The 27,789-nt window shown below is 51.0% G+C and overlaps 1 protein-coding gene across 11 annotated transcripts; it reads right to left on the bottom strand.

Annotated features, from left to right (window-relative positions):
• Positions 1–1,716: 1,716 nt before the first annotated feature.
• Positions 1,717–26,536, bottom strand: CACNA1F (calcium voltage-gated channel subunit alpha1 F). 11 transcript variants are annotated; one of them, XM_081793586.1, is made up of 48 exons: positions 26,441–26,536; positions 24,492–24,744; positions 23,780–23,885; positions 23,417–23,556; positions 23,029–23,171; positions 22,793–22,945; positions 21,955–22,151; positions 21,754–21,857; positions 20,859–21,049; positions 20,500–20,592; positions 20,293–20,386; positions 20,098–20,124; positions 19,799–19,959; positions 18,449–18,674; positions 17,342–17,549; positions 17,129–17,249; positions 16,931–17,012; positions 15,974–16,019; positions 15,738–15,789; positions 15,161–15,323; positions 14,845–14,974; positions 14,315–14,374; positions 14,060–14,166; positions 13,881–13,968; positions 13,324–13,431; positions 13,184–13,236; positions 12,063–12,209; positions 11,044–11,245; positions 10,793–10,951; positions 9,871–9,981; positions 9,538–9,621; positions 8,704–8,724; positions 8,369–8,497; positions 7,974–8,039; positions 7,623–7,714; positions 6,778–6,937; positions 6,423–6,550; positions 6,047–6,143; positions 5,757–5,859; positions 5,392–5,493; positions 5,095–5,225; positions 4,714–4,848; positions 4,251–4,420; positions 3,343–3,468; positions 3,114–3,241; positions 2,895–3,007; positions 2,302–2,499; positions 1,717–2,021 (listed from the first exon to the last, which is right to left on the bottom strand). In XM_081793586.1, the coding sequence occupies exons 1-48, from the start codon at positions 26,463–26,465 to the stop codon at positions 1,791–1,793; spliced, it is 5,964 nt and encodes a 1,987-aa protein (XP_081649712.1). In that variant the 5' UTR covers positions 26,466–26,536; the 3' UTR covers positions 1,717–1,790. The 11 variants fall into 11 exon arrangements, with proteins under 11 accessions (XP_081649712.1, XP_081649715.1, XP_081649713.1 ...); XM_081793590.1 differs by lacking the exon at positions 2,302–2,499 and adding an exon at positions 2,696–2,760 and having other exon boundaries at positions 1,938–2,021; XM_081793589.1 differs by lacking the exon at positions 2,302–2,499.
• Positions 26,537–27,789: the final 1,253 nt, after the last annotated feature.

Genomic DNA, 27,789 nt, shown 5'->3' with positions numbered 1-27,789 from the left:
GAATTTCGAACCATCTGAATGTGTACCTATCTTTTAAACATCCTCCTCTCACAGTCAAATTCACACAAATATGTAATAGATATTTCCCATTTAGTGCCTTTTTTGGGGGAAAGAGCATGGGTTTTGGCATTTAATCGCTTCAATTTGAAGACCACTTTTAATATTTATTCCTGTATGACTTCAGACATGTGAAATAGTTTAAAATGGTACTTATAGTGTTGTTGCACTGATTAAACAAGGTAATCACTGTTATGCACTTAGCCCAGGGCCAAATAAATGGTTCATTCTACTTCCTACACATCTCTGGAATCCACTAATTTCTCACCATCTCCTCTGCCACCTCCCCTGGCTAAGGCAGCCATGGTTCCTGCCAATTTTAGCATCTCCAGTCTCTTCCCCCTCCCTTCTGTTTTCAGCACAGCCGTCAGAGCATCCATCTAAAATGCAGTTAACTATGTCACTACCCTGCTCATATCTCTCCCATGGCTCCTCACTGCTTTTAGGAAAACTCCCAGGGTTTAGAGATAGGCATTGAAGGGTCTGCATCATCTCGCCTCAGGTGGCCTCTTCCACCTTACCCCTCAACAGTCTCCTTTCACTCTCTATGTTCTGCCCATGACTTGCTGTGCCCACAATACCCCAGCCTAACCACTCCAAGCCTTGGTTTCAAGGCCTGGTGCAATCCTATATTCTGAGTCCCAGTCTCCAATTCTGGCTTCCCTCAAATTTCAGTCCTGGCTGGATTGACACAAATTATACAAATGAGAAATTACTGCTCTGAGAGCTGGGATAAAACCCCAGGTCAGATCCTCCCCAGTGGTGGCCCCATCCATGACCTTTCCCACCACTGCCTCCAATTCCTTTGGAGTAGGGCTGACTACCACCTTGGACAAGCCCTGTGTCATGTCTAGGCCAGCTCAGTTTGGTCTGAGGGAAACCCAGAACAGTGAGTGCCTGGCACAAAGTAAATGTCCGATACAGCTTTACTTAGTTAATGAGACCCCAAAGGGTGGGTAATGACTACAGGCAGGGCAAGAAGTAGAAATAGGAGCTCTTGGATCCGGGTGGGAGGAGAGTGGGATACTCTTAGGTGGTCTCAGGAATACCCGGTGGGCCCTGAGTGGGTTCCCCCAGGGCAGGAGCCTCGCCGTTTGCTGTCATCCATGTCTTCTGTTAGGGACTTAGATTTTCTTTCTCTTAGGCAGAAGGTAGGAAGTGGGAGACAGGGTAATCCTGATTTAGCTTCCCGGAAATTCCTGATGCTGTCAGAGGACCCCTCTGCCTGACATATTACATACCACACTAATTCCAACCTCCTGGCCTTTCTACTGGCAGGACTCCATTCTGAGTATTCTTATCTTTCCGTCCCATCTGTCTGTCCTTCCTCAGTTTGACCTGCCTGACCCCTTGTGGCATCTCTGACTTCCCCCCACTCCTCATCTAAGCCCCCACACATCCTCTCTCCTCCTTCCTCCATCTCTGTCTGGTCCCCTTCCCCTCCCCCACCACCTCCACTCAGTCTCCAGCTTTTTTTGGCTTCTGTCTCTTCTTCCTCCTCCTCCCTCCTTCTCTGACGCTGAATAATCAGGCCTGGCTGTCCTGGTTTCTGGAAATACTCGTGTGTGGGCAGTGGCTTGGGGCTGAAGCAGGGGATTGATAGCTGGGGGCCGCTGGATAGCCCCAGGCCCCCAGTGCAAAGATATCAAAATCCACGGGTGTAGTCCATGCCTGTCTCCCTCTGGGGAAGGGAGAGCAGGAGGTTTATTGAGCAGTGGAGGACAGATGGGAATTCAGAGGGCATGGACACAGGCCATTTCATCTCCCAGGTCCTCCTCATCTAAGCGAGAGAGGATGGATTCCTCATCACTATAGAGTGAGCTGGTCCCCTGTGCCAGCAGATCACTGGCAGCACTGTCCATCTCGTCCAGTGTCAGGCGACACGCATCTGCAATCTCCTGCTTGGCCAAGGCCACAAAGCGTGGGTCTTGGGCAAAGAGGCCCAGGCCCTCAGAGATGAGCACCTGGGGGGCACAGATGGGATCAGAGTTGACAGAGAGCACAACATGGAGCCAAAGCAGTGTGTACAGAGGGGTCAGTGTAGATAGATGATGCATGCATGAAGGTGTACAGGGTAGTCACTGGGGACGGTCACACACACATCATGCTGAGCAGTCACAGAGCAAGGGGATAGACAGTTACATGCATAACACAGAGACTGAGGGCCCCTATTCCCTCCTTCCCAAGCTCCCACTTCCTCCCCTTCTCCCCCATCCCTCTTGCCCACAGCCCTGCTGGACTCACAGCCTCCACCAGGCTGTCGGCACTGCCCCTCTTGCCATGGCTGGAGTCTGAGTGGGTTCCAGGCACATGCAGACAGGTGAAGGTGCGCAGTGGACCACTGGATTTGCCGAGGTACCCCTCCCCCGCTGCACCCTCCTCCACCAATAACAGTGGGGCATATAGGAGCCGACCCCGCTGAGGAGGGGTTGCCCAGGAACCCTGGACCAGAATAAACATCAGGGGGATAATTATAGATGGGTGACGTGTGAAAGTTTAGGACTCAGCCCTGTGCCTGCATCTTACCACCCCCACCCCTGCAAATACAGCTGGAGTCAAACTGAATGCATATAAATCAGACTTGAGTTTATTTAAGAGCACAGAAGACCTGGATTTCAATATGAGCTTTGCCACTTACTAGCTGTGTGATCTGGGGTAAACTTCTCTGAGCCTCAGTTTCCTCATCTGTAAACTGGGACTAACCTCTGTCACAGGTACAGTGAGGGTTTTGTGAATTCATACATGCCCCATTCCTCAGAAGATGTAGTGTGTTTGATAAATTCAGCCTAGGGTGACTCTACCCTTCCAGACCTTAGCACCCTATTCCCCCATCTCACCTGCACCCTGCTGGGGCCCGAATTGCGCCCACGATGATAGGTGCCTGGGATGGGTAAATCTTCACAACTGCCCTGGCGCCGCAGACACTGGATAGTGAAGGAAGGCTTCCGACCTGGGGGTAGGGGGAGGCAGAGGGGGTGAAGAAGAATTTCAATGCCACCCCAGCCCTCTGCCCTGCTGGCCCTTGTGGGGCCCCCAGCACCCATGCCCGCTCTCACCTGCAGGTGTGGGGGGCAGCAGACGGCGGCGTGGTGCATTGTGGCCATCCACATATCTCTGGGGTCTGTGAGGCGGCAAAAGGATGGGGCGCAGGGGAGTCCCTGCCTGCTCATCTAGGTAGGAGAGCCTGTGCAGGAAAGAGGGCTGGGGGTGAGCTCAGGCTTGGGAATGGGCAATGGGGTTCCATTAGTTCTGCCCTCCTGCACATGGCTAATGGGCTCATCCTACATGTCATGGCCAGAGTCCTTGGCGGGGACTTCCTCTTCCTCATCCTGATTCTCTTTCTCTTTGGTTCCCTTGGGCTGAGGACTTTCTTCTTCTGGAATGGTGAAAATGAACCCCCCAGAGCTTCTCCTGGGGAAAGTGAAGCAAGTTAGACAGACCAGACCCACCACCCCCCCGCCCCCCAGTATGTGGCCCTGCACTGCTGGTTCCTTCTTGTTCTGTGCCCCATCCCTACAGTAGGATTTTAGGTTTTTTTTTAATTGGGAAAACTCACATAACAGAAAATTAACCTGTCATCATTTTAAAATGAACATGGGCTTTCTTTTAATACATGTTTCTCATGGGAAGGATGCAACATTTAAAAAAAAATCAAAGTTGGCCTGTTGAAGAGACACCTTCAACACAAGAACTGGGGGTGTGTTGGGAGAGGTGAGGAGGAGGCTGTCAAAGTGACAGCTAGGTGTGACTTCATTTCATCCTTTCATTATCCCTGTGAGATAAGTGCTATTATTATCCCCCTTTTACAGGTGACAAAACTGAGGACCATGGAAGTTCCACATTATGTGCTTCTTTTGTTTGTTTGTTTGTTCGTTTGTTTTTTTAAGTAAGCTTTATGCCCAGTGTGAAGTCCAATGTGGGGCTTGAACTCATGACCCTGAGATCAAGACCCTAGCTGAGATCAAGAGTCAGATGCTGAACCACCCAGGCGCCCCTATGTGTTCTTTGTATTAAACCTTTGCATTGCCTTTCTCATATGAATCTCTTCTTATCCTCTATTCCCATATGAGCCCTTGAGTCCCTTCCACCCTTCCCAAATTTCCACTCAAAGGCCCTCTTGCCCCTGAATTATCTCCATGTATTGGCTAGTTCCTGCCTTCCCTTACAATATCCCACCAGACCCTTGACCATACCTGTGGCCATGGGATCCAGCCTGGGGCACACTGGACTGTCTGGAATTGGGAGTCTCCCCATCATCATCACTGGGCCCAAGGGAGAGTGAATCTGGAAGTCTGTCCCCGACAGGCAGAGATACAGAAATCACAGAACTCCGGCGAGATGGGGGCTGGGAGCCCGTTGGGGCCTGTGGAAGTCATAGGATTGAATGTTGCCATTCATGTTATCATATCTAAGTCACTTGGTCAGTGACACAAGTCACTTGGAGTTTATCTCCAATGACCTTACTAGGGCTGAATCTGGGTCTCACCCTCCAACAGTGGATGGTAGGTATCAAATAATACCTGTTTGCCTGTTTCGGGGGGAGTACTTCTCTGGGGGCCTCCCTCCCTTCCCCCAGAGGCAGTGTCAAAGTTACCTAAGGAATTGAGGAACTATTTCTACAATCAAATTCCCAGGGGAGTGAAAACTTGTCCTCACTGTGTATGTTTCTGGATCCTTCTTATCTTCCTCTTCCTCTCCCTCCTGCCCCTCTTCCTCCTCCTCTTCATCTGTGTCACAGGTGAGGGCCTGCCGGATCTCAGGACCCAAGTTCTGTAGGCTCCTTAGACCAGCCTGTGGGGGTGAAAAAATGGGGAAGGAAGGCAGCCCAGGGTCTAAATTTCCCTGTTCATGAGGCTGCTTCCTGTGCAGGAGTGTGGGGTGGGGGAAGGGGTCCCTCAGCCGCCACTGACCCTCTGTGAGACCTGGAGCCTCCATTTCCTCATCTGTGACATTGGTTCCGCGAGATCAAGAGGGCAGTCAGCCTCAGCCACAGTCCTCCACATACTCCCACCCACGCACCCAGGCCCCTCTAAAGACCTGAAGAGCAGAGGACGTGCTTGAGGGGGCCTCACTCCCTAGTAGCCCCTTCTCCTTCCTCCGCCTGAATTTGCGGAAATAGTCCTGGATCAGAAATGTGGCGTAGAATTTGCCTACGGTGACCTCTTCCTCTGGGGGCAAGGGAGAAAAGTCAAGGTCACACAGGGGTCTCCTGTTACCCCCCTACCCAGAGCATAGGCTCCCCTTCGCCCCCCTCCATCCAGTGCTAGTTTTGTGATGGTGAGCAATCTTTTGACATTTGGGCGGGCTCAAGGAATTGGGGTGGAGCTAGCTCACCGTCAGCAGGGGGGATGACTTCATCTAGCAGCTTCTGCTTCATCCGCTTCCAGATCTTTTTGATGACAATCCGCAGCTCCTGATTGGCTTGTTCCAGGTTCCCTGCATCGGGAGAGGATGTGGGGCCTGAGCCAATAGGAAGAGCCTTTCACAGCCACTCCCTCCCTGTTGGAAGGGGCTTCACCAGCTTCTACCGCAGTCACACACCGCCCCCATTGAACTGGTGGGAAAACAGGCCTGGAGAAGCCAAAGTCACTCATTTCGAGGTTCAGAGACAGGAGCCAGGCCCATCACTCAATGAGTGATCCCTGCACCCTCCCCAGGGACTCTCCTGCTCTTGTCCTTTCTCCATCCCTCCCATGCACCTTCTGTCTTGATCTTCAAGGATGTCCGAACCAGGGCAAAGAGTGTGGCATTGAATGTCACTGTCCCATCTGAGTTGAGGGGCATGTTCATCGCCACAAGTCTCTACACACACCAGGGACATAGAACTCACTTTGAGCAAATGCCAGGGATGAAGGTACTGGATGCCCAGGGGCAGAAACCTTTAAGGATAAAGCAAAACACACCCTCCCCACCCAAGGCACACCCCTGCCCACCCTTGCCATGTGATGGACAGCCCTCTCAGAGGTGGGGGGTGGGTGGGTGCACAGACCTTGCAGGCCACTCGGTGTGGGCACAGCTTCCCAAATCCCAAGGGGGGCTGGATCCGTCTTAGCAGGGCAACCACGTCCAGGTGCTTGATGCGGCCCCTGGGGCAGGTGGGGTGGGTAGGAGGCACCGCTGGATTGGAGATAACCCCTCCAGCCCTTTCTGAAGACTCCACCAGCTTATAAATACCTCCCCTACCAACACCCCAGAGCCAACCCTATCTATGGTAGTTGAGGAAGACAGAGAACAGAGGCAGTGGAAACTTGGGGCATCTATTGACTAGGTAATGGGAGGTTCAGGTCAGAGGTTCTGTGTGTGGGGGAATGGGTGGGGCAGTGCACTGTCCCCTGCAATCCCAGTTATGTGGATACATGTCATACTTGGCTCCAGGATCATATTCAGACCAGATCCTCTTGAATTCATCGAGGTGATGTGGGCCCAGGATGGACCAATCTCTGGTTAGATAATCAAAGTTGTCCATGATGACAGCCACAAAGAGATTTATGATCTGTGGGCCAGTGAATAGTGGGGGTTAGGTGAAGGGCAGAGTAGGGTGTGGGGGGTTGGTGGGATGCTGAGGTAAACTTATGGTTACTGGGTCACGAGTTCCTGGGTTGATGTTGTCAGACCAGCCCTTTCACCTACTCTGAAGATCTGGGCTCCCCACCTCCTCCCCAGACCCCTCAGGGACAGCCCCCATGGCATTGGTGGTGGTTGTGGGGAAACGGTCCTCACCAGGAAGGCACAGAGCATGAAGAAACTGATAAAATAGGCGATGGCAAAATTGCTGCCACAGGTAAACTCCTCACCAGGGCTGATGTCAGACTCAGGGTCACACCGACTCCCAGGAAGGCTGGCAAGCATTATCTCCTGCCATGCCTCACCGGTGGCACACCTGGGGGGTCACACAAGGGGCCATCCTTGAGGGGAGGCTATGAAGTCATGGCAAGTGGCATTGTGGGGGCTGGAGGGGTGAGGAGATGATCCACTTCTTGCCAGGGGCTGTATCTGGCACAGATAGCATTTCAGTATTTTATTTTATTTTTTTAAGTTTTTAAAAAAATTTTATTTTTGAGAGAAAGAGCAAGAGAGATGAAAGAAAGAGAGCGAGTGCATGAAGCAGGGGATGGGCAGAGAGAGAGAGAGAGGAAGAGAACGAATCCCAAGCAGGCTCTGCATTGTTAGCACGGAGCCCAATGTGCGGCTCAAACCCACCAACCATGAGATCATGACCTGAGCTGATGTCAGACACTTAACCGACTGAGACACCCAAGGGCCCCAGCATTTAGATATTTTAGAAGCTGGTGTGGCCAAGATGATGACAGTCATGTTCGTGTTTTACTGATGGGGCACTGAGGCCTAAGAAGAGGATACATCTTACAGCCAGGAAAAGGATGGCTGAGGCTAGATTATTATACAAAATTCTTCAAATCACAGCCAGAAAAGACCTCAGGCAAAATGTAGCCCCATGCTGCCCTGTTATTTCTACACCTCAGGCAGTCCAGGGCCCAGACAAGGGTATGTGAGCACCCAAGGGCATGCTGGGGACCAAGGTGGCAGTGGAGGGGGGTAGATGTCACCTGAACAAAAGTAGCACAGCCTGTGGAAAGGTCTGAAAATTGTTGTTTCGGTTGATCTGTGTGCCGTCTTGAAGAGCCACTTTACCAAACATCTGTGGGCACACAGGGCATGTGTCAGAGGGGCGAACCCATGCCCCTACAAGTTGTCACTCATTTCACAACTTCTAATACTCAAAGGATCCTCACAACTCTGATGTGCAGGCACTGCACATTCCATTTCACAGGTGTGTGGACTGACTCAGCATCAACCAGCTTGTATTTCAACCCACCACCCTCATTGTGGATGAATTCTTACCCAACACCCCTCAGCAGAAGTGTGCCTGAGGGATGCTCCCTAGGGTCCCCACTTGCCTGCATCCCAATGACTGCATAAATAAAGAATATCATCGCGATGAGAAGAGCCACATAGGGCAAGGCCTATAGGGGTGGAGAGGAGGATAGATATTCAGGTCCAGGCAGAGAACTATAAGCCCCAGAATACACTGCTTCCTCAAGTCTCGGCTTGATGAGAGATGTGGCCCATCCCCAAAGTTCCCATGACTACCAGTGTCTCCCAAATGTGGACACAGTACTAAATACAATAGAATAAGGTTAGTGAGGCCAAGGTATGTTGGGAATTGGGAGCCTAGAAAAGAGAGAAAACCGGAAATGGTAAATTGCAGATGGATATGGCACACTGGGAGATGCAGTTCAGGTTGAGAGGTATGAGATGTGGGCGAGGGGTGGTCAAAGGGACAGGAGCTTACCTGGAAGGACTTGATGAATGTCCAGAGCAATGTGCGGATTCCTTCACCTTTACTGAGAAGCTTCACTAGCCGCATGACTCGGAAGAGGCGAAAGAAGGTGATGGAAATGCGAGAACTGTCTTCAGAGCTCTGAGGTTGAGGGTGTGGTTGGTATGATCAGTCTACAGTTTCCCCAGTCACCTCCCTATCTCATTCTTTGGCCCTCCCAGCCCCCAAATCCCTCAGAACTCAGGCCCCAGGGTAGTCAGAGAACATTTCTAAGGACTCTTAAGAAGCAAGGAAGGGCAGGTGGGTGTGGAAAGAAGCATAGAGTCCCTGTTGTGAGGTGGGGGTACCTCGCCAAGGTGGCCACCATTCTGAAGGGAGATACGGCCAAGACAGAGGTGATAGAGGATATGATGAGATCACAGGCCCAAATGAACAAAGGAGAAATGATGTAGCAGATATAGGGGATAATGGATGGTAGAGTCATTATTCAAGGGATTATGGAGAAGGTTATGTGGCAGTGGATCAAGATGGTTGTGGGAAAAGTTGGCAGTGAGGGTGGAAGGGAAAGAAGAAGGGACAGGAAATGATGGAAGAGAGACAATGGAGCCAATGGAGGAAATGATGGAGCCAGTGGTTTCATGAGATGATGGAGTTGAGAGAACCGATGGAGGACCCAATGGAGAAGACAGCGATGAAGATATGGAACCAGCAGCATTGTCAATTGAGGTGATAGAACCATGGAGGAGATGATGGAGCCAATGGTACAGTCATTGGTGATGACAGAGCCGTGAAAGACCCAGTGTCGGAGACAATGGAGTCAGTGGTGGAAATGGAGCCAATGAAGTAGTCAGAAGAGATGGCAGGAGTTGGTGGAGATGATGGAGCCGATGGAGGGGAATGTAGAGGCAATGGAGGAAATAATAGAAATAAAAAGAGAGTCATTTTAGGAGATGACAGAGCCAGAGGATAGGTTGCAAATGGAATAAGGGAGTTGGTGGAGGGGGACTTTGGCTAAACCTGGTAGGGACTCAGGAGATATAGAGCTAGAATGAAGAGCACTGAGTCTTCAGGAGTAGGATGGAGGTGAGTGAGGCGCCTACTCATGTGAAAGAAAGACCTGGGGTTGAGGCGAGGGAAGGTTGGTAGGGGAAAGGTGGGTTAGTGGAGAGGCCAGTCCTTACATTGACTTCAGTGACGGCAATGTCCACTACGCTGCCCACCACAATAAGAGCATCAAATGTGTTCCAGGCATCAGCAAAATAATGCTGTAGGCAGGAAAAAAGTAGATCCCTGTCTTCTCAGAGCTAGCATAGGGGACCAATAGTGGTAGGGGACACTGGGGAGGCAGGGCCCAGCTTGGACCACATGATAGGCCTGCATATGGACCCCTCTCACACCATGGTCTCAAGAGTCCTTGGTTCCTGTTCCCCGCCCCCTCCCCCGAGAGCTCTGCAATGAGCTCCACCCTAAGGAATTCACCCACTGCCGGAGAGTCTAAGGCTCGCAGGAGGCACCTTGGGTTTGAAGGCAATGATTTTGAGCACCATCTCAACGGTGAAAAGGCCAGTGAAGACCATGTTGAGGATGTCCATGGCGTAGTTAAAGGGAGCAGTCTGTTCATAGTGCTGGAGGAGAAAGTCAGGTGTGAGGACAGAGCCTGAGGCAGAGACCTCCCCACCCACAACAAAATATTTTCTGGCTTGGACTGAGGTGAGTCTGGAGATGAGATAGCATGATGGGTTGGCCAAATCCCTCACACTGTCTGTTTCTCAATAAGGATATTGGAAAGCCCAGCTCTTGATCTCCTGACTTTCCTTGCATCTACTTCTGACTAAGAAAGAAACAGAAGTCTGCTGCTAAGTAGTTTCCATGAAAACTATTTTTGCTTTCCAATAAAAGGCTCAAATGAGGAGAGCCCCGGGTACAACCTTCCCTCATTTTTCCTGCCTTGAATGCGGTTTTGATGTCTAGAGCTGTGGCAGTTATCTTGCGATAATGAAGCAGCAATCATGAGAATGAAAGCCAACTTGCTAAGAATGGTGGAGGAGAAAGAGCCTGGATACCTGATGAACCATAATCAAACAGCCCACCTCTACACTTCTTGTTATGTGAGGTAGCTATCATATATTGTTGACTCCACTATGCACATCTTTTCACATTTAGAATCTCTGACACTGGGGTACATTTCACAATCAATGGCAACTTACAATGGCCATCTGCCATTTCCCCTATATTCTTACATCTCTTAAGTCAGGATGCAACTGACAATTATTGGCCTTAGATGTGAAGAAATGTGGCAAATATTTTTATAGCTTAATCTCTGTCAGCTGGGGGTTTTGCACTTGCAGCCTAAAGCATTCCTAATGTTTCCCAGGGGGCTGTGTGGACAGAATAGGGTCCGGTGTCTGGCAGGAGTCAGGGTGGGGGAGATCAGACCTGCATGGCTAGAGCAACGGTGTTGAGCAGGATGAGCAGGAACATGAGATACTCGAAGGCAGCAGAGTTCACAGCTGCCCACACGCGATACTGATGTGGGTTCTTGGGGATGTAGCGGCGGAGTGGCTGGGCCTTGAGGGCGTACTCCACACACTGGCGCTGCATATGGGTGCAGGGCATGAGTGAGCTTGGTATCTCAAGGCAAGGAGGTGGGGAGGGGTTGGTGGCCATAGGTCAGGGTCAGAGGTCACCTGGTTCTTGTCCAGCTCACAGTTTTGGTACTCTTGCTCGCCCTGGGCACGGAAAGTAATGATGACAAAGCCCACAAAGATGTTCATCATGAAGAATGCAATGATGATGATGTAGACAATGAAGAACACTGAGATCTCCACGTGGTAATTATAGATAGGGCCCTTGTCCTCTGCGTTTGCATCGATGGCCTTGTATAGTAGACTGGGGAGCCAATGGCGGTAGATGAGGAGATATCCCAGCCCCCTCCCAGACATGCCCCCAGATACCTCATAACAAACACTCCAGAATCTCCTGCTTGGCATCCCAAAGACCCCCAAATCCCCTGACTTAACCACCTTAGACCTCCACACATACCCCAAGAGACCCCCACCTGACCTCAAAGACCCCCAATTCCCTGTCTCAGCCCTCCAGATACCTAGAGATCCCCATACAACCCTCTAGAGAATCCCTACCCTGGTCTTCCAAGACCCCCAAATCCCTTAAGTTCCCACATATCCCTAAATATCCTTCTCCAGCCACCAGGAAATCCCCATGCAGCTCCCCAGAACTCCTCCACAAGCCCCCAAAGATCTCTAAATCCTGTCCCATAAACTTGAATTCCTTGCTCCATTGCCCCCAAAGATCTTCAACTAGTACCCCTAAAGACTTGTACATCTCTCTGGAAACCCCTGAATCTCCAGCTCCATCTCCTCTGAGACCTCCCCCAGTGTCCCCTCCAGACCTCTACCTAGTCCTCCCCAAAATCCCACACCCAGTCCTCTCTAGACTTCCACCTAGCTCCTCAGAGACCTATACCCAATTCCTGGAGACACCCCTTACCCAGTTCCCAAAGCATCCCCAGCCAACTTCTGGAGGACCCCCAGCCAGTTCTTTGATATGCCCACCAGTCCCCCCAAAACCCTATCCAGTCTCAAGAGACCTTTATCACATCCCAAGGTACCTTCCCACCCATCCCAAGAAGACCCTAGCATAGACTCCTGCCCTGTTCCCTGCCCATTCCTGGGGCCCTGCTCCTCACGCAGGCCAGCCTTCGAAGGTGGAGACAGTGAACAAGGCCATCATGGCTGAAAGGACATTGTCAAAGTTGAAATCGCTGTTGACCCAGAGCCGCTCCCGGACGAGAGGCCGCGATACATCTCCATCAGGGTAGACCAGGAAGGAGCCCCTGTGGATGTTGCAGACAGGCTGGGTGGGTGAGGAAAGGTGGGGATCTGGGGAAAGGGGACTGAGGTGTAGGGCATGGAAGTAACAGGGCAGAGTGGTAGAGCTGGATATCCTGTCCACCATTTACTGGCTGGGTGACCTTGGGTATTTAACCTCTCTGTGCTTCAGTTTTCCCTATCTATGAATTAAGGATAATACATTTCCTGACTTGTTACAAGGATTAATTAAGTCACTCAATGAGAATAGTGTCTGGCATTAGTTGGTACCATATATATTAGCTATCATCACCATTATAATCATCACCACCCCCAAGAAAAAGTAACACTAATAATCAACATTTATCAGCACTAAGTATATGCCAGGCACTGTGCTTGGCTTTACATGTAATAACTTTACATTGTAGTACACTCTCCATGTAGTAACTCACTTACTCCTCACCACCACCTTGTGAGATCTGCACTCTTTTTATCCCCATTTTTCAGTTAATTAAAATGGGATTCAGCAAGGCTGAGAAATGTACCCATGTCTCATGAGATGAATTTGAACCAGGAATGCCTGACTTCAAAGCCCATGCTTTTAACCACTACCCTCTACAGTAATCTGAAGATGGAAGCCTGGGATTTGGTGGCAGTGATGGTGGGTGGGGGAGTAATTTGGAGATTTCTGGGGAGTCTGGAGTAGAATGTAGGTAACTCTGGAGAATATGGAGAGGGGTTTGGGAGAGGTATTGGGGGGTTTCTTAGGGGTTGGTGAGATATGAGGGCCTCTTCACCTCTTGGGAAAGTTCTGGGGGTATATCTTGGGGCCTTGGGGAATTCAAGGGGTTTGGGGGGGCCTTGATAAAACTTGAGGGAGTCTCTGCAGTTCTTAGGAGGAAGCTCTAAGGATTCCAGGGGCCTTGGTGAGATATAGGGGCCTCTTTGGCTTTTAGTAGAGGTCAAGACCTCCACAAAGGGCAAGGTTTTGAGCACTCACTTGCATTCTTGGGGGGTGTGTTTGGCCTCATCAGTGCAACTGTAGAATTTCCCCTGTATGGAAGATATTTGTCAGGCAGGTTCACCCTTTACTCCCCACCTTGACCCATGCCTGGACCTCCTTCCAGTGTTTCCTCCCACCTTGAAGAGCTGCACGCCAATGCAGGCAAACATGAATTGCAGGAGTGTGGTCACAATCATGATATTCCCGATGGTCCGGATAGCCACGAACACACACTGCACCACGTGCTGCAGGCACCCACAAATATGACTAACAAACACTGCGGGCCACAGCAGCCGGGGGTAGGGATTCTGGGTGTAGATGGGGCTCAGGGACTTGGGCCGGGGACATCTGGTCATGGATCAGGGATGTGTGGTCAGGGACATATGGTCAAGGGGCAGTGCTACGGGCCAGGGACATGTGGGCACCAACCAGGAATAAGTGTTTACCAGGAAGGGATATGTGGTCACATTTCAGGAACTTGTATCAGAGAAATGTGGCCATTGGTAAGGGATTTATAGTCACTTGTAAGGGACATGGGTGAGGCCACATGATCAGTGGTCAGGGATGTGTGGTTACAGATTGGGTCCAGGCTGTGCGGTCATGCACCAGTGCAAACGGTCAGTCTGATTAGAGATCTTGGCCCTAGCAGTGGGACAGGGCATGGGTCCTGTGGATTTGGGTGGGGCTGGGTTACCTTGAGTCCCTTGGCCCTGTTGATGGCTCGGAGAGGCCTCAGTACTCGGAGGACTCTCAGAATCTTCACCACTGAGATGGCACTGGAGCTGGGGAGGGGTCAGTCCTCAGTCCCTGGCCCAGGCTTAGCTTCCATTCTGGGAGGACTGGAGTGGGCAGGGGGTAGGGAGAGTCACTCACTGGATACCAAAGGAGATGAGGGACACGCTGACCACCAGCAGATCCAACAGGTTGAACCAGCTACGGCAGAAAGAGCCTTGGTGCAGGAAGGCCCCAAACACTGTCATCTGTGGAAAGGTAGAGGGACATCAGGCTAGACTCCAGGTGTGGGGATAGAGAGGGGAGGAGGGTGTAGAAACAGGAGAGGTGGGCTGCAGGGGTGGGTGCAGAGTGGATTGGGGCAACTGGGGGTACAACTGGGGGCTTGTTAGTTACCTTTAGTAAAATCTCCACAGTGAAAATGGAGGTGAAAGCATAATCAAAGTACCCTAGAATCTGGCAGGCAAGAGAGAGGCAAAGCCACTGAATCATAACTGGGGGGAATCCTAAGTGTGTGTGTGTGTGTGTCTGTGTGCACCTCTCTGTAAGTTTTCCTGTCCCTCCCACACCCTCTCCTTCCTCTCTCATCATCATCAAGGACTTCGCTATAAGGCAAAAGTCTTGGCCACCAGAAAGACTGGGGTTCGGATTTGGGCAGATTTGGGCTCCTCTACCTCTGCTCATCTATATTGGTGCCATTGGCCTGCTCAACCTCTCTGAGCCCAAGCTTCCTCCTCAGCCAAATACTGATCTCCCTGGTGTTTCCCCAAGTGTGCACAGTAAGGGCTGGCACCTGCAGCAGCTGCCATTATCACTCTTCTCTTTCTGCCCAACTAGGATCTTCTCCGTGTCTCCAGCCTGGCCCCAGCTTGTGCCCAGCAGGACCCCCCAGGAGTGTCCCCCCCAGCCCCCAGCCAAAGGCTCACGTGGTTGCGGAAGGAGTGGGCTCGGATGGGGTCCTCAGCGGCCAGGGATACGCTGCTGAGGATGATGAACACCAGGATAAGATTGGTGAAGATATGATGGTGGATGAGGGTGTGGCAGGCCTTCCTCAGCCTGGGGAGTAGGGAATGGGTTTTGGTCAGAGCCCAGGACCACAGAGTTGGTTGGGAGAGCCCAAGGGACACAGTTCAGGCTCTGTTGAATCAGGCCATGCACCCTGCCAGAGCCCTGGCTGCTTCCTGGCCCTCCACCTGCCCTATCCCCTCCTGCCTTGGCCCCCTACCCACTCCCAGCACTCACGGGTTCGTTTGGCTGAGACAGAAGAAGGCACTGCCCTCAGGGATGGGTACCACCTTCTCCTTGGGTACAACTTCTTGCAGGAGTTCCACACGCCCTGCACCTTCTTCCTCCTCTTCCTCCTCTTCCTCCTCCTCCTCCTCCTCCTCCTCTTCTTCCTCCATGCCTGGCACCAGAAGATCAAAATACAGACAATTAATTGAGAAAATGTATGTAAAGCACCTACAACAGTGCTTGTCATGTGGCAAACTCACTGTTGTGTCTCCAGCACTTAGAACAGTGCCTGGGGCACAGTAGAAGCTGAAGAAATGTGTGTTGAATGAACATCACTATCCTCACAGTCAAATACACACTACTTTATAATAAAGGCTCTGAGAAGTTCTGCGGTAAAACAAAATGTCTGTTTCTCTTCTTTAATCTCAACATCCCAAATGGTGTTGGCCAAACCCCAAGCCCATTATTTTCAAGATGATTTCAGAAAAGGCTTCTGCTCAGAGAGAGGAGTCTCAGGGGTCAAGAGCTCTGCCTGGGTGCTGTCTCTAAGGTCCCACACTTCCTCCACCTGCCCCTGCCCACTTGCCTGCTCCTTCATTCTTTCTGCCCTCCTCTTCCTCATTCTCCCCACCAGGTGCCTGGGGACAGAAATATGGGGGTCACTGATGGTGGGGGAGGCACTATAGGATGGACCCAGGGGAGGCATGGAAGGAACACAATAATGGAGGAATGCACAGGCAGAAGATGGGGGTTAAAGATATACACATATACAGGTATTGATGGTAATGGGAGGTATAGACAATGCCCAGGCTTCTAACTCACCAATACTCCATTTTCCTGTGGGGGATTCCCCTCACCACTCTTCTCCCTGTGTGAGGAAAGGGGGAGTGATTGCTAAGGTTTGCAGTAGATAGGCAAAGCTTAGGGGGAGTCAATGTAGTCAGAACAGACCTTTCTGAGGTCCCATAGAACCTCCCTGGTTCCGCCCTCATCCTCACAGTCTGTCCTTTTCACAGCAGCCAAAGGGGTCCTGTTAAATCTTAAGTCTGGCACATTCTTCATCTGATCACACCTCTCCCATGGATCCCACTCACTTAGAGCAAAAACTGAAGTCCTTGCCATGCCCAGAATGCTCCTAGTATGGCCTTCCTATTCTCCCATTTGAGCTCACCTCCTACCACTCTCCTCCTTGCTCACCCCACTCCAGACTCACTGATTTCCTTGGTGGTTTTTGTGAATGTGCTGAATGTGCACCTCAGGACCTTTGCACTTCCTTTCCTTTTGCCTTGAGCACTCTTTCCCCAGATATTTTCATGGCTCACTCCCTCACTTCACTTGGGTCTCTGTTCAGCGGTCACCTCCACATAGAGGCCTTCCTTGACTACTTAACCAAAATAGCAATCTTCATTTCTCTCTATTCTTTTATTCCATTTTCTTTGCTTCATTACATATTATTAATATATATTTAATTAACTTACGTTATGTATTCATTTGTTTGTGTTTTGCTTGCCTTCCCTAACTTCATGAACATGTTAGCTTCATGAAGGTGAAGACTTTGTCTACCTTGACCCCTCTTGTCTCCACAGTGTCTAGAATATGGCCTGGCACAAAGTAGATGCTCAATGAATGCATGTTGAATGAATGGGGACTGGTAGATTGGATCTGGGGATATGGATTGCCAGGGTGGCTGAGGCATCTCTGATGGTGTGGGATGTATGTGTGGGGACCCAGTCAGGGATCCCAGGGAGAGACTGTCTTGATGGCAGAGCCAGACATCACCTGCCCTTGTCTTTGGCAGTTCCTGTGTCTCCACTGGCCAGGTTATCCACAGCAATGGCGAGAAACACGTTCAAAAGGATATCTGGGGTGAGTTCAGGCTACAACAGATGAAGAAGCAGCCTGCCTGTGGGCCATCAACAACCTCCTATCTTACCCCATGTTCTACCAACACCCAGCCCCCCAAAGCTCCAAGGATACAGTTGCCGCAGATGAAGAGGATGATGAAGTAGACGCAGACCAGCATTCCTGGGAAAAAGGGGCCACCATAGGCCATGATACCATCGTACATGACCACGTTCCAATCCTCACCTGTCAGGATCTGAGGGTGGGAGTTCACTGTGAATCTCTTTGGACCCCCACCGTATGGTCCCCCCCTCCAGACCCACCTGTTCCATGCTTTCCAGGCCCTACCTGAAAGACAGTGAGGAGGGCCTGGGGGAAGGTATCGAAGGTGCTTCGCTTGGTGTGGGTCTGATCAAAGTTGAACTTGCCCCCAAACAGCTGCATGCCAAGCAGGGAGAAGATTATGATAAAGAGGAAGAGAAGCAGCAGCAACGATGCGATGGATTTCATTGAATTGAGCAGGGATGCCACCAAATTGCTCAGAGATGCCCAGTGCCTAGAATAGAGATGGAGGTAGGGTGGACATGTCCAGTGGTGAGTCAGGAGCAAGGGCAGGATGCCAGCTTGGGATGCACTGGGGGTGGGCTGGGTTAAAATGAACTTTGGAGTTGGGTTGAGGTGAAAATAAGAAGTGAGGGGAAGATTGAGTTTGGGGTTAGGGTTGGTGTTAAGGGTGTAATGACAGATGAAGTTAGGATGGAGGTTATATGGAAATTGATGAAGTTAGAATTGGGTTCAGGTTGGGACTGGGGCTGGGATTGGGGTTAGGAACTATAGCTGGGGTTGGGGTTGGGGTTAGGGGTTAAGAGAGTATTTGGTGTTTTAGATGGCTGAGTTGGGGATAAAGTTGTGTTTGAGAGTTGGATAGAGGAGGGGATAGGGATGAGATAGAGTCTGGGGCTGGAGTTGCAGCTGGAGATAGGTTGCTGGTTAGGAGTTAGGGACATGGAGGTTGTGGTTAGTGATGGGGCTGGGGCTGCAAGTTAGGGATGAGATTGGAGATGAGGCTGGCTTTGGGATTGGGTGTTGGAGCTGTAAATGAGTTTGGTATAATGAGTGGCTGGGGGTTGGAGTTAGAGATGGTGTAAGGTTAGGGATGAGTATGGAGTTGAGTTCAGAGATGGTGCTGGGAATAATGTTTTAGCTGGAGCTGAGGTTGAGGAAGGGGATGGAAATGGAGTAGACACCCTCCCCAATGGACTTTAATGTCCATGAGGCAGGAACTTGTGTCTGCTCTGATTCCTGGGGTTTCCCAGGACCTGGAAGGGTGTCTGGCCCACAGTATGCCCTCAATGGATATTTGCTAAATGAACGGTGATGCAGATAGTCACTGGAACTGGGGAGGCAGCTGTTGGGGCTGTGCTTGGGGCCCCAGTCCTCCCCCGCCACACACACCTAGTGACCTTAAAGATCCTGAGGAGGCGCACACATCGGAGCACTGAGATGCCCAGGGGCTGCATGGCGCCCACCTCCACCAGGGTGGTCTCCAGGATGCCCCCGCAGACCACAAAGCAGTCAAAGCGGTTGAAGAAAGAAGAAACATAAGCAGAGGGGCCAAGACCGTACAACTTGAGAAGCATCTCCACCGTGAACAGACAGAGCAAAACTTTGTTGGCATACTCTGTAGGGAGAAGGACAGGGGTGACCGAACTGGCCAATTTCCTTGGAGATGTGCAGGGAGGTAGGGGCCACAGGGCGATCTGAGGTAGCTGGTATCAGGCAAGACACAGGTTGGTGGTAGCTCTAGGGTTAGGAATTGGGGTGAATTTATAGGTCAGAGTGGGTGAGGTTTTGAGGGGCTTGGAACTGGGGTGAGGGACAGAATTGGGGTGGGGGCCTTGGTGAGCCTCCATGAGTTCAGGAAAACTCCAACTCAAAGGTAGCATTGGAGTCTGGGGTTTAGTTGGGACTGAGGCTGGTTTGAGGCTTGCAGTGAGAAGTGTGTTCAGTATTCAGGTTGGGGTTGAGGTGAAAACAAGTAATAGTAAGAGCTAACACTTAATAGCACTCTATGTGGGTCCAGCAATGTTCTAAGCACCTTTCACTTCAACTCATTTAATCCCCCCCAACCACCCCATGAAGCAGATAAAATTACTGTCCCCATTTTAAAAAATGTTTTATTTATTTATTTTTGAGACAGAGAGATGGAGAGCGAGCAGGGGAGGGGCAGAGAGAGAGGGAGACAGAATCCCAAGCAGGCTCCGCGCTGTCAGCGCAGAGCCCTACGTGGGGCTCGAAATCATGAACCCTGAGATCATGACCTGGGCCGAAGTCAGATTCTTAACCCACTGAGCCACCCAGGTGCCCCATATTGTCCACATTTTGTAGATGGGGAAACAGAGAGATGGAGGGGTTAACCCATCCAGTGTGGAGTTAAGATTCTGGACTCTGGAGCCATCTGCCTGACTCACTTACTAGCTGAGTCCTGGGATTAATCAGTGAACTCTTCACTACCTCATTGCTCAGTACTTTGTGCCTTAGCACTTAATTCACACAATGTTTTGGTGAAGAGAAATTGACTTAATACATGTAAAGTGCTGAGAATGGAGCTTGATGCACACAAGTGCTACATAAGTGTAAGCTACAACGTGGGGTGGGACAGGCTAAGGTTTCTGCATTTATTAGGGCAGGAATGCAATGTCTGGGGGTCTGAGGAACCCTAGAGATCCTGGACTTGGGTTTCTAGGGTGGAGGGAATTGGGGACTGGGGAAGAGGGCTGGCAGTCTGCGAGGGGAGGTACGCACCCTGGATCTGCGTGAGCCATACGGGCTGCCCGTGGTGCTCTGAGGCGATGGTCAGTGTGTTGAGGAAGACGAGCAGCAGCACGGCCCAGTAACAGGCATTGGACTTCACCGCCCGCCGGCAGTGCACCCGAAGGCCCCGATTGGCTCTGCGGAGGCGGCGGCTGAGGGGAAATGCGAGCCCACTGATGAAATCACCTACCTAAACCAAGCCTGGGGGTGCTCAGTTGGGTAGCCCGGTGGTCATGGGGGACTCGGAGGTGGGGCTTACAAAGTCATGGGGTCCAAGGATCCCAACTCACCAGACCTTGGTTTTCATGATCTTGTTTCTGGAAAAGAGGATGGGAGGTGGGCGTCATAAAGGACTAAGGGGCAGTCAGTGGCTGGGGTTGCAGGTGGGGGGCTGGGATCAAGGTTCGAGGGTAAAGTAAGGACTGGGGTCAGGGTCTGGACTGGGTTCTGGGCTGGGTCAGGGGTTAAGGGCTGCGGGCCCTCACAGGCAGCGTGTACAACCGGCCAGAGCCCCCTCCTCCTCTTCCTCATCGCCTGGGGTCTCTGTCATCGAACCAGTGTCACTGGCTGGGAGGCTGGCTGTGGTCAGGGTGGGAATAGAGGTCAGTCTGTGAAGACCCAAAGGCTCCACACTTGGCTTTCTTCTCTGTCTACCCATCCTGTCCCCCTCCCCAACCTGGATGGACCCTCACCATGGCTACTGGTGGAGTGTGTGGAGCGGGTGGAGTGACTGAACCAGCGCAGACGTCCACGTCTCCTAGTGGTTAGCTCTGCCAGTTGTGGCCCTGCGGGGTGAGGAGTACATTTGGGGAGCATGGCTTGAGGCTGGGTTAGGGCCAGGCGTGCATGTATGGCAGGGGGGCTGTTATTTGGAATCTTTGTTCTGGGTATAGTCTGGGAAGGGTATTGGGGTCTGCGTCTGGGTCTGTATTCTAGGTCAGAACTAGGGGCTGGGCCTGGAGTCGTTGCCGGTTTGGGCTGGGTCTCAGGAGGGTAGCCCACATCTGAGGCATGCGTGGGGCAGGGAATGGGCCAGAATGGGATTGCCTACGGTGGCCAGCCCTGCCCTCTTCAGCCATAGAACCAAAGTTGCCATCAGCTGAGGACTCTTCGATGTCCAGCTCCTCCGCCTGCATGATCCAGTCCAGGTAGCCCCGGAGGTCCTCCTCCAACTGCTGCTTCTCCCGAAGCTTCTGGAAGTCCCCTCGTGCTTTTGCCTTCTCCCTTTCCTTGGAGAACTCTCTGAGGGAGGAAGATAGAGGGCTGCGAGGGGGGACCACCCTGGCTCCCATACCTTTATCATTCCAGCCTCACCGGCCTCCTTGCTGTTCTTTGAATAGGTCAAGCACATTCTAGCTTTGCAGAAGCAAAGGCTGTTCCCTTTGCTTGGAACACTTTCCTCAGACATCCACATGGCCCATTATCTCATCTGTGTCACATTTCTACTCAGATAACACCTTCTCAAGGAGGTCTGTCCTGATTGTCCCTATTTATAATTGCAAGATTTGCCCATTTCTATTTTTATCAATCCTTTCTTTCCATAGCACAGATTCCATACGAAACACTACATATGTGAGTTGCCTGGCTGACTCAGTTGGTAGAGCACACGACTCTCAGGGTTGTCAGTTCAAGCCCCACGTTGGGCGTGGAGTCTACTTAAAATAAAAAACAAAAATAAAAATAAACCACTATGGGTGTGCACGCATGGGTGTATACACAATCTACTGTGTATGTTGCTATTCTCTCCACCACAGTGTAATATCCAAGAAGACAGGGATTTTTGTCTTTTATTCCATTCCTAAAATGGTGCTTGCACACAGATGTTCAATGTTGACTCACTGAATGAAGGGGTATTTCAGATGGGTTCTGAAAGAGTGCCTAGGAGTGTGCTAGGAACAAAAAAAAATGGGAAAGGGACTATTGGCGAAGTTGTCTAAGCTTCTCACCCACTCAGGACACCAAGCACAAGGTTGAGGACGAAGAAGGACCCAAAGATGACGAGACTCACGAAATATAACCAGGGCAGCTCATACCCCATGGCATCCTGCATCTGGGGAGAGAGAGGGCATGCATCTCTCAGGATATGCAGACACTCTCGGAGGAAAGGCAGGTACAGTCTCGCGCTGTGCGCCCGCCATCCACCTCACCCAGTAGAGCACATCTGTCCAGCCTTCCATGGTGACGCACTGGAAGACCGTCAGCATGGCGAAGAAGAAGTTGTCGAAATTGGTGATGCCTCCGTTGGGCCCTGCCCAGCGCCCGCGGCACTCGGTCTGGTTCAGTGTGCATGCACGCCCCGAGCCAGAAGACGCACAGGGCGACGGGTCCTCCTCCGCTTCCACGTCTGTGGGGAGATCAGTTCCGATTCTGAAGCACGTCTCCCACCCCACCCCTCCCCCCCCCGCCCAGTCATGGCTACCCTGTAGCCCCGCCCACCTGGGAAGTTCAGTATGGGGTTCGAGATTTTTCTAAATCAAGGGCAAGGTTAAGTTCCTAACTCTGCTAGGTCAGGATTCTGAACCACTGGAAAGTTGTGAGTCCCAGCTACAGGTATCCGGGTAGTGGAACTGTAAAATTTAGGTTGGAATCTTGTAAATAACAGTGAGACTTGAGCCTGGGGGAGGAGTCCTGTGAATTGGGAAGGGTCTCTTGAAAATGGAGTGGGGGCAAGGCTCGGGCTGAGGTCTGGATGAAGGGCCTGAGTATATGGGGTCAGTCCTGGAGGATGGTGTCGAGTGCAGGGTAGGGCCTTGGCCTGTGAGTGGAGACTTGTGATAGAGGGAGGAGCTATTAGCAAAGGGGCGGTTGTAGTCTGGGATTGAGGGCAGAGTCTTGAGTAAAGGGATAGGGCTTGCTTATCTGGAGGTGGAGCCTAAGGTTGGGGGCGGAGTCTCGTGGATTTGAGTGGGTTTCAAGGAGAAGTGGGTGGGGCCTAGTAGCCAGTGGAGGGGAGTGTCCTGTACGGGGAGGGGTGGAATGGCTGACCAGATCCCAGGAAGTAACATGTCTTGTGCATTCGTCCAAGGAACAGCTCGAGTCCGATGATGGCATAAATGATAATGACGAACAGCACGAGCAGTGCGATGTGCAGTAGTGGCACCAGCGCCTTCATGATGGAATTAAGCACGATGTGCAGGCCTGTGGGGACCGAGGGGCGGGGTCAGCTTAACCCTCTCCTGCTCCCCTCCCCCACCCCCAACCCCCGGGGGCATGCCACTCACTTGGGACCCCAGACACCAGCCTCAGTGGCCGCAGCACCCGAAAAGCCCTCAACGCCTTCACATCGAAGCCCCCCGGCTTCCCCCCGGTATGTGGGGTGTCTCTCGGCCGACCAGGGCCCTGCTCCAGTAGCACGCTAAACAGCCTGGTGGGGTAGCACGGAATTAGGAGGCAGAGGTCCGGCCTTGGGCCCTCCCTCCACCCCTCCCTTCTCGGAAAAGCACGAGTCCCTGTAACTGGAAATGCAAACAAGTTTAAAACATGTTAATATTCTTGATTCTGGCTGCCAGATGGAGGCAGTCGGAAGCAGACTTTCCCTTGAGTCCTGAATTCAGCGGGCCTGGGGTAGGAAGTTGAACTAAGGTGGGGATGTTCCTCGCAGACGCGTACCCGACCACAACGATGATGAAGTCGAGTAGGTTCCAGCCATTGCGGATGTAGGCGCTGGGATGGAGCACCAGCCCATAGGCCACGATCTTGAGCACAGTTTCCACAGTGAAAATCACCAGGAATACGTACTCCACTTGCTCCTGAGGGCGGAGCCGGGGGTGAGGTGGGAGAGCAGGGAGTTATTTGGGGGTGGGGCTTGAGGGGGGCCGGGGAAGGGAAGCTTAGTCGGGGACCTAGGGTGGGGCTGGATGGGGGCGGGCCATCTGGGTCAGAGAGGAGCGGGTGTGGGGAGGATTGAAAGGTTGTGGTGTGGTTCTACTGGGGCTGTATCTGGCTGGAGGTGGCGGGGGTGGTGAGCCTCACCAGGTTGTGGTTGGCAGTATTGGAGTCATCCTCTGGGAAGGGGATGTAGACCCCCAGGGCTACACAGTTGGCAAAGATGGTCAGCAGGATGAGGATGTCGAAGGGCCTCAGGTGGATAGTCAAGGACCCAGGTAGATAGGCCTCAGAATATCCCCACATTCCCTTGGGGCCCTCCCCACCCAATGTTGGCGCTTGACCCAAGGTAACCAGCCCTGACATTCCCAACCCCTGCCCTGACCAAGGCTTTGACTTTGAACCCCCTGGAAACCTTAGACATCCCCAACTCTTGCTGTGATTTAGTCTTTTACTCTTGACACTCCTCCTCCCCGCAGTGACCTTCACCTTTCTCAACTCACCTTCTAATCCAATTCTTGGCTCTTTTTTTTTTTTTTTTTGAGAGAGAAAGAGAGAGGGAGAGAGAGAGACAAAGTGCAAGCAGGGAAGGGAAAGAGAGAGAGGAGGACAGAGGATCTGAAGCGGTTCTGCACTGATAGCACAGAGCCCATGTGGGGCTCGAACTCACGAACTGTGAGATCATGATCTGAGCCAAACTTGGATGCTTAACTGCCTGAGCCACCCAAGCACCCCCAATTCTTGACTCTTGATCCCTAGTGACCTCAGCCCTCCTCCATTCCAGCCCTGGCCTAATCCTTGATTCTTGGTACCCTGGTGACCCTCACCCCTGAGCGCTGCCCCTGGTTTCCAAGGATGCTTCCACTCCACAATGCTGATGCAGGACCGCCGCAGGGGGTTGGCCAGAGTGAGGCAGAAGAGCGCTCGGGGTGACCGCTGGGCACTGGCCACTGCCACTGTCTTGTGCTTACTGTGCTGAGTCCTTCGCTTAGGGGTCCCCAGGCCTGATGCCCCGCTGATTTCTTCACCCCCTGATGCTGGAGGCCCAGGGCACAGCCCCCATTCAGGACCAGGGCCTGTCCCATTGGCTGGACTGGGCTCTGGGATGGTGTCTGTGTGGAGAAACCAAGTCAAGGAGGGACTGGTTATTAGGGCAATCATGGCTACCTCCTTCCTGATCCCATCCCAGTGTGTGGGGGAAGAAGAGCTTGTAAAATTAGGGAAAGTTGGGGGGTGCCTGAGTTAAAAATTGAGGGGTGAGAATTGGTGTTGGAATTGATTGGGGGTTGAGAGAGTTTATGGAGAACGGAGGGTGACGTTACATTTCCAAGTAAAGTAGTATTTGCTGTTAGACTTGGTAGGGAGTTTAAATTGGCTTGGGGTAGGATTGAGTTTATAGCTGGAGGCAAATTTAGGGTTAAATTCAAGTGGTGGATTTCTGGGTTGGGTTTAAATACCGGTGGGAGTGGAGTGTGTTTAAGATAGGATTTAGAGTTAGGACTGGGTGTTTGAATGAGTTGGGATTAGAATTAAGATCAAGATTAGGGTTAAAGTTAAGTTTGAATGGGATTTGAATTTGGCATTGGGGTTTTCAGCTAAGGCCATTCCCAATTCCCATGGCCTTGTTTCAGCCTCTGTGAGGCAGTAAGTTGGCTTGGTTAAGATCCCAAGCTTTGGAGAAAACAAGCTGTCTGAGTTTAAATCCTAACTCTGCCACTTGGTAGCTGTGTGTAGTCTTGGGAAAAGTTGCACAACCTTTCTGAGCCTCAATTTCCTTATCTGTGTAATGGAGTGATAAGAGTACCTACGTTTTAGAGTTGTTGTAAGGATTAATGAGTTTAGCATTCAGAATAATGTCTGGCACCAACTATTATTCCTATTTTGTAGGTAAGGAAATTGATGCAAAAAGAGATTAAGTGATTTGGTGAAGTGGCTGAATTGGGATTCAAATCTATGCAATTTCTTTTTTTTTTTAATTTTTAAATGTTTTTATTTATTTTTGAGAGAGACAGAGAGAGACAGAGAATGAACAGGGGAGGAGCAGAGAGAGAGGGAGACAGAATCTGAAGCAGGCTCCAGGCTCTGAGCTGTCAGCACAGAGCCGGACGCGGGACTCGAACTCACAAGCCATGGTATCATGACCTAAGCAGAAGTCGGATGCTTACCCGACTAAGCCACCCAGGCACCCCAAACCTATGCAATTTCTGACTCTAAGCCTTCATGACTTACTACCACCAAGAGTGTTAATTCTCTCTCCTCTCTCTCTCTCTCTCTCTCTCTCTCTCTTAGTCCTTAAAAATGGATCTGCACTCTTTTTGGAAAGTCAGAGACCTACTCATTAACAGTATTGATATCCAGATATTGGGGCTGAGGTTAGGTGAATTTAGAGCTCATAGTAAGGGCTGTATCTATGTTGGTGTTTAGACTCTAACAGGAGTTTGCCCTTTGGTTGGTAAGGTTTGTGTTGGGATTAAGCTTGGGGCTGGCTTTGGAATTGGACTCGGGGTGGGCACTAAAATAGAGGTTGGGGCCAGGATTAGGGTCGGGATTCAGCTGGGAACTAAAGCTGTGGATGGGGCTGGGAGGCCATAGGTGCAGGGTCTAGGTCAGGCTGAGAGTCAGGGTTCAGGTGGTGGTAAGGCTATGTTTGTTGCTGGATGGGATGGAAACAGGGTGATGTGGTTCTGATCCCCTGGTGGCTCTCCGGGAGTGGGGTCCTGTTGGGCAGGAGATGGGTCAGAGGGACAGAGGGTAGAGCAGAGCCCAGGCTTGCTCCAAGGGTCTATAGGGGTGGAAGGCTGCTCTCACCTTTCCCGCTTTCAGATGCCGACATCCTCCTTTCGAGGTTGAAGAGCCATCTGCACACAGCCTCCCTCTCTTCCCCCAGCTTTAGAGAGATTAAGGTCACAGGGCGGGGCCATAGCAGGGTTGGATGGGAGGGTGAGTAGGGGCAAAGAGGATATTTATGGGCCAGGGCTTGGCAACAGAAATGGCACTGATTTTTAAAAAATATTTTTGTAAACTACATACCAGCACCAGTCAGAAATTAAAATAAGAAAAAGGATATCACTTCCCAACAGTATCTGAACTTTGAAGTACATAGAGATAGACCTAACACAATATACGTATGGGCACGATCTCCATGGGAAAAAATGATCAAATATTATCAAGTGATTAAAGGGGACCTAACCAAATGGAGAGATATGTTAAATTTACTAATAGAAATAGTCAATGTTGTGAACATTTCAATTCTTCCCAAAATGATCTAGAGATTCAGTGTAGTCCGGAACGAAATCCTAAAAGATTTTTCCATGGAATTTGACTAATTGATTCTAAAATGTATATCGATACACAAAGGACCTAGAAAAGCCAAAATCCTTTGAAAAAGTACAAGATGGGAGGACATTCCAGATCACTGTTTACTGTTATAAAGCTACAGTAATTAAGAACAGAACAGAGTTCAGAAACTGAGCCCCACATATATGTCCACATGATTTATGACAAATGTGGCTCACATTTGGCTCACACCCTGACAAATGTGACAAATGTGACTCACACCCTGCTCAGTGGAGACAGGGTGGTCTTTTTAATGAATGGGGATTTCATGAATGTTTACTGTGCAATTATTCTTTGGAGTGTACACATATGTAAACAAATTGAAAAAAAGCATTACAGAATGCATGAATACTAGTGATTACAATGTATGTAATGCTTTGCTACTGTATTATGTGTCAGGTACACGGTAACAATGCTTTACATGAATTAATTGTTTTAATCCTAGGAAGCAGGTATAGTGATAGTTCTATTTTAGATGAAGAAACTAAGACACAGGGAAGTTATGTAACCTGCCCACCGTTGCACCTTTAGCTACTTGAGCTAAAGACTTGAGCTAAAAAGCTAAGATTCAACCGTAGCCGCTTTACGCTAAAGCCCCAGCCCTTAACTTGTACACTTTTACAACGGTAAGATGAATGCCGCCTTGAACGTACGTGTCAGGAAGCCGCTCTCAGGCTGGTCCCTTTTTTAAACAATGCGCGCGGGCACGCGCGTACAAAGGCACACACGCTCGCGCTCTCGCTCTCGCTCAAGGTATATTTCTTTGCCTCCTTGGAAGACCCCCCCCCCCCCGCCCCCGGACTGCAAGCGGAAGAACTACA

Source organism: Panthera onca, chromosome X (genome assembly GCF_046562875.1).
Source record: "Panthera onca isolate mPanOnc1 chromosome X, mPanOnc1 haplotype 2, whole genome shotgun sequence".
NCBI lineage: Eukaryota > Metazoa > Chordata > Mammalia > Carnivora > Felidae > Panthera > Panthera onca.
The sequence above is the reverse complement of the archived record's forward strand: the minus strand, read 5'-3'. Positions and strand labels throughout refer to the sequence as shown.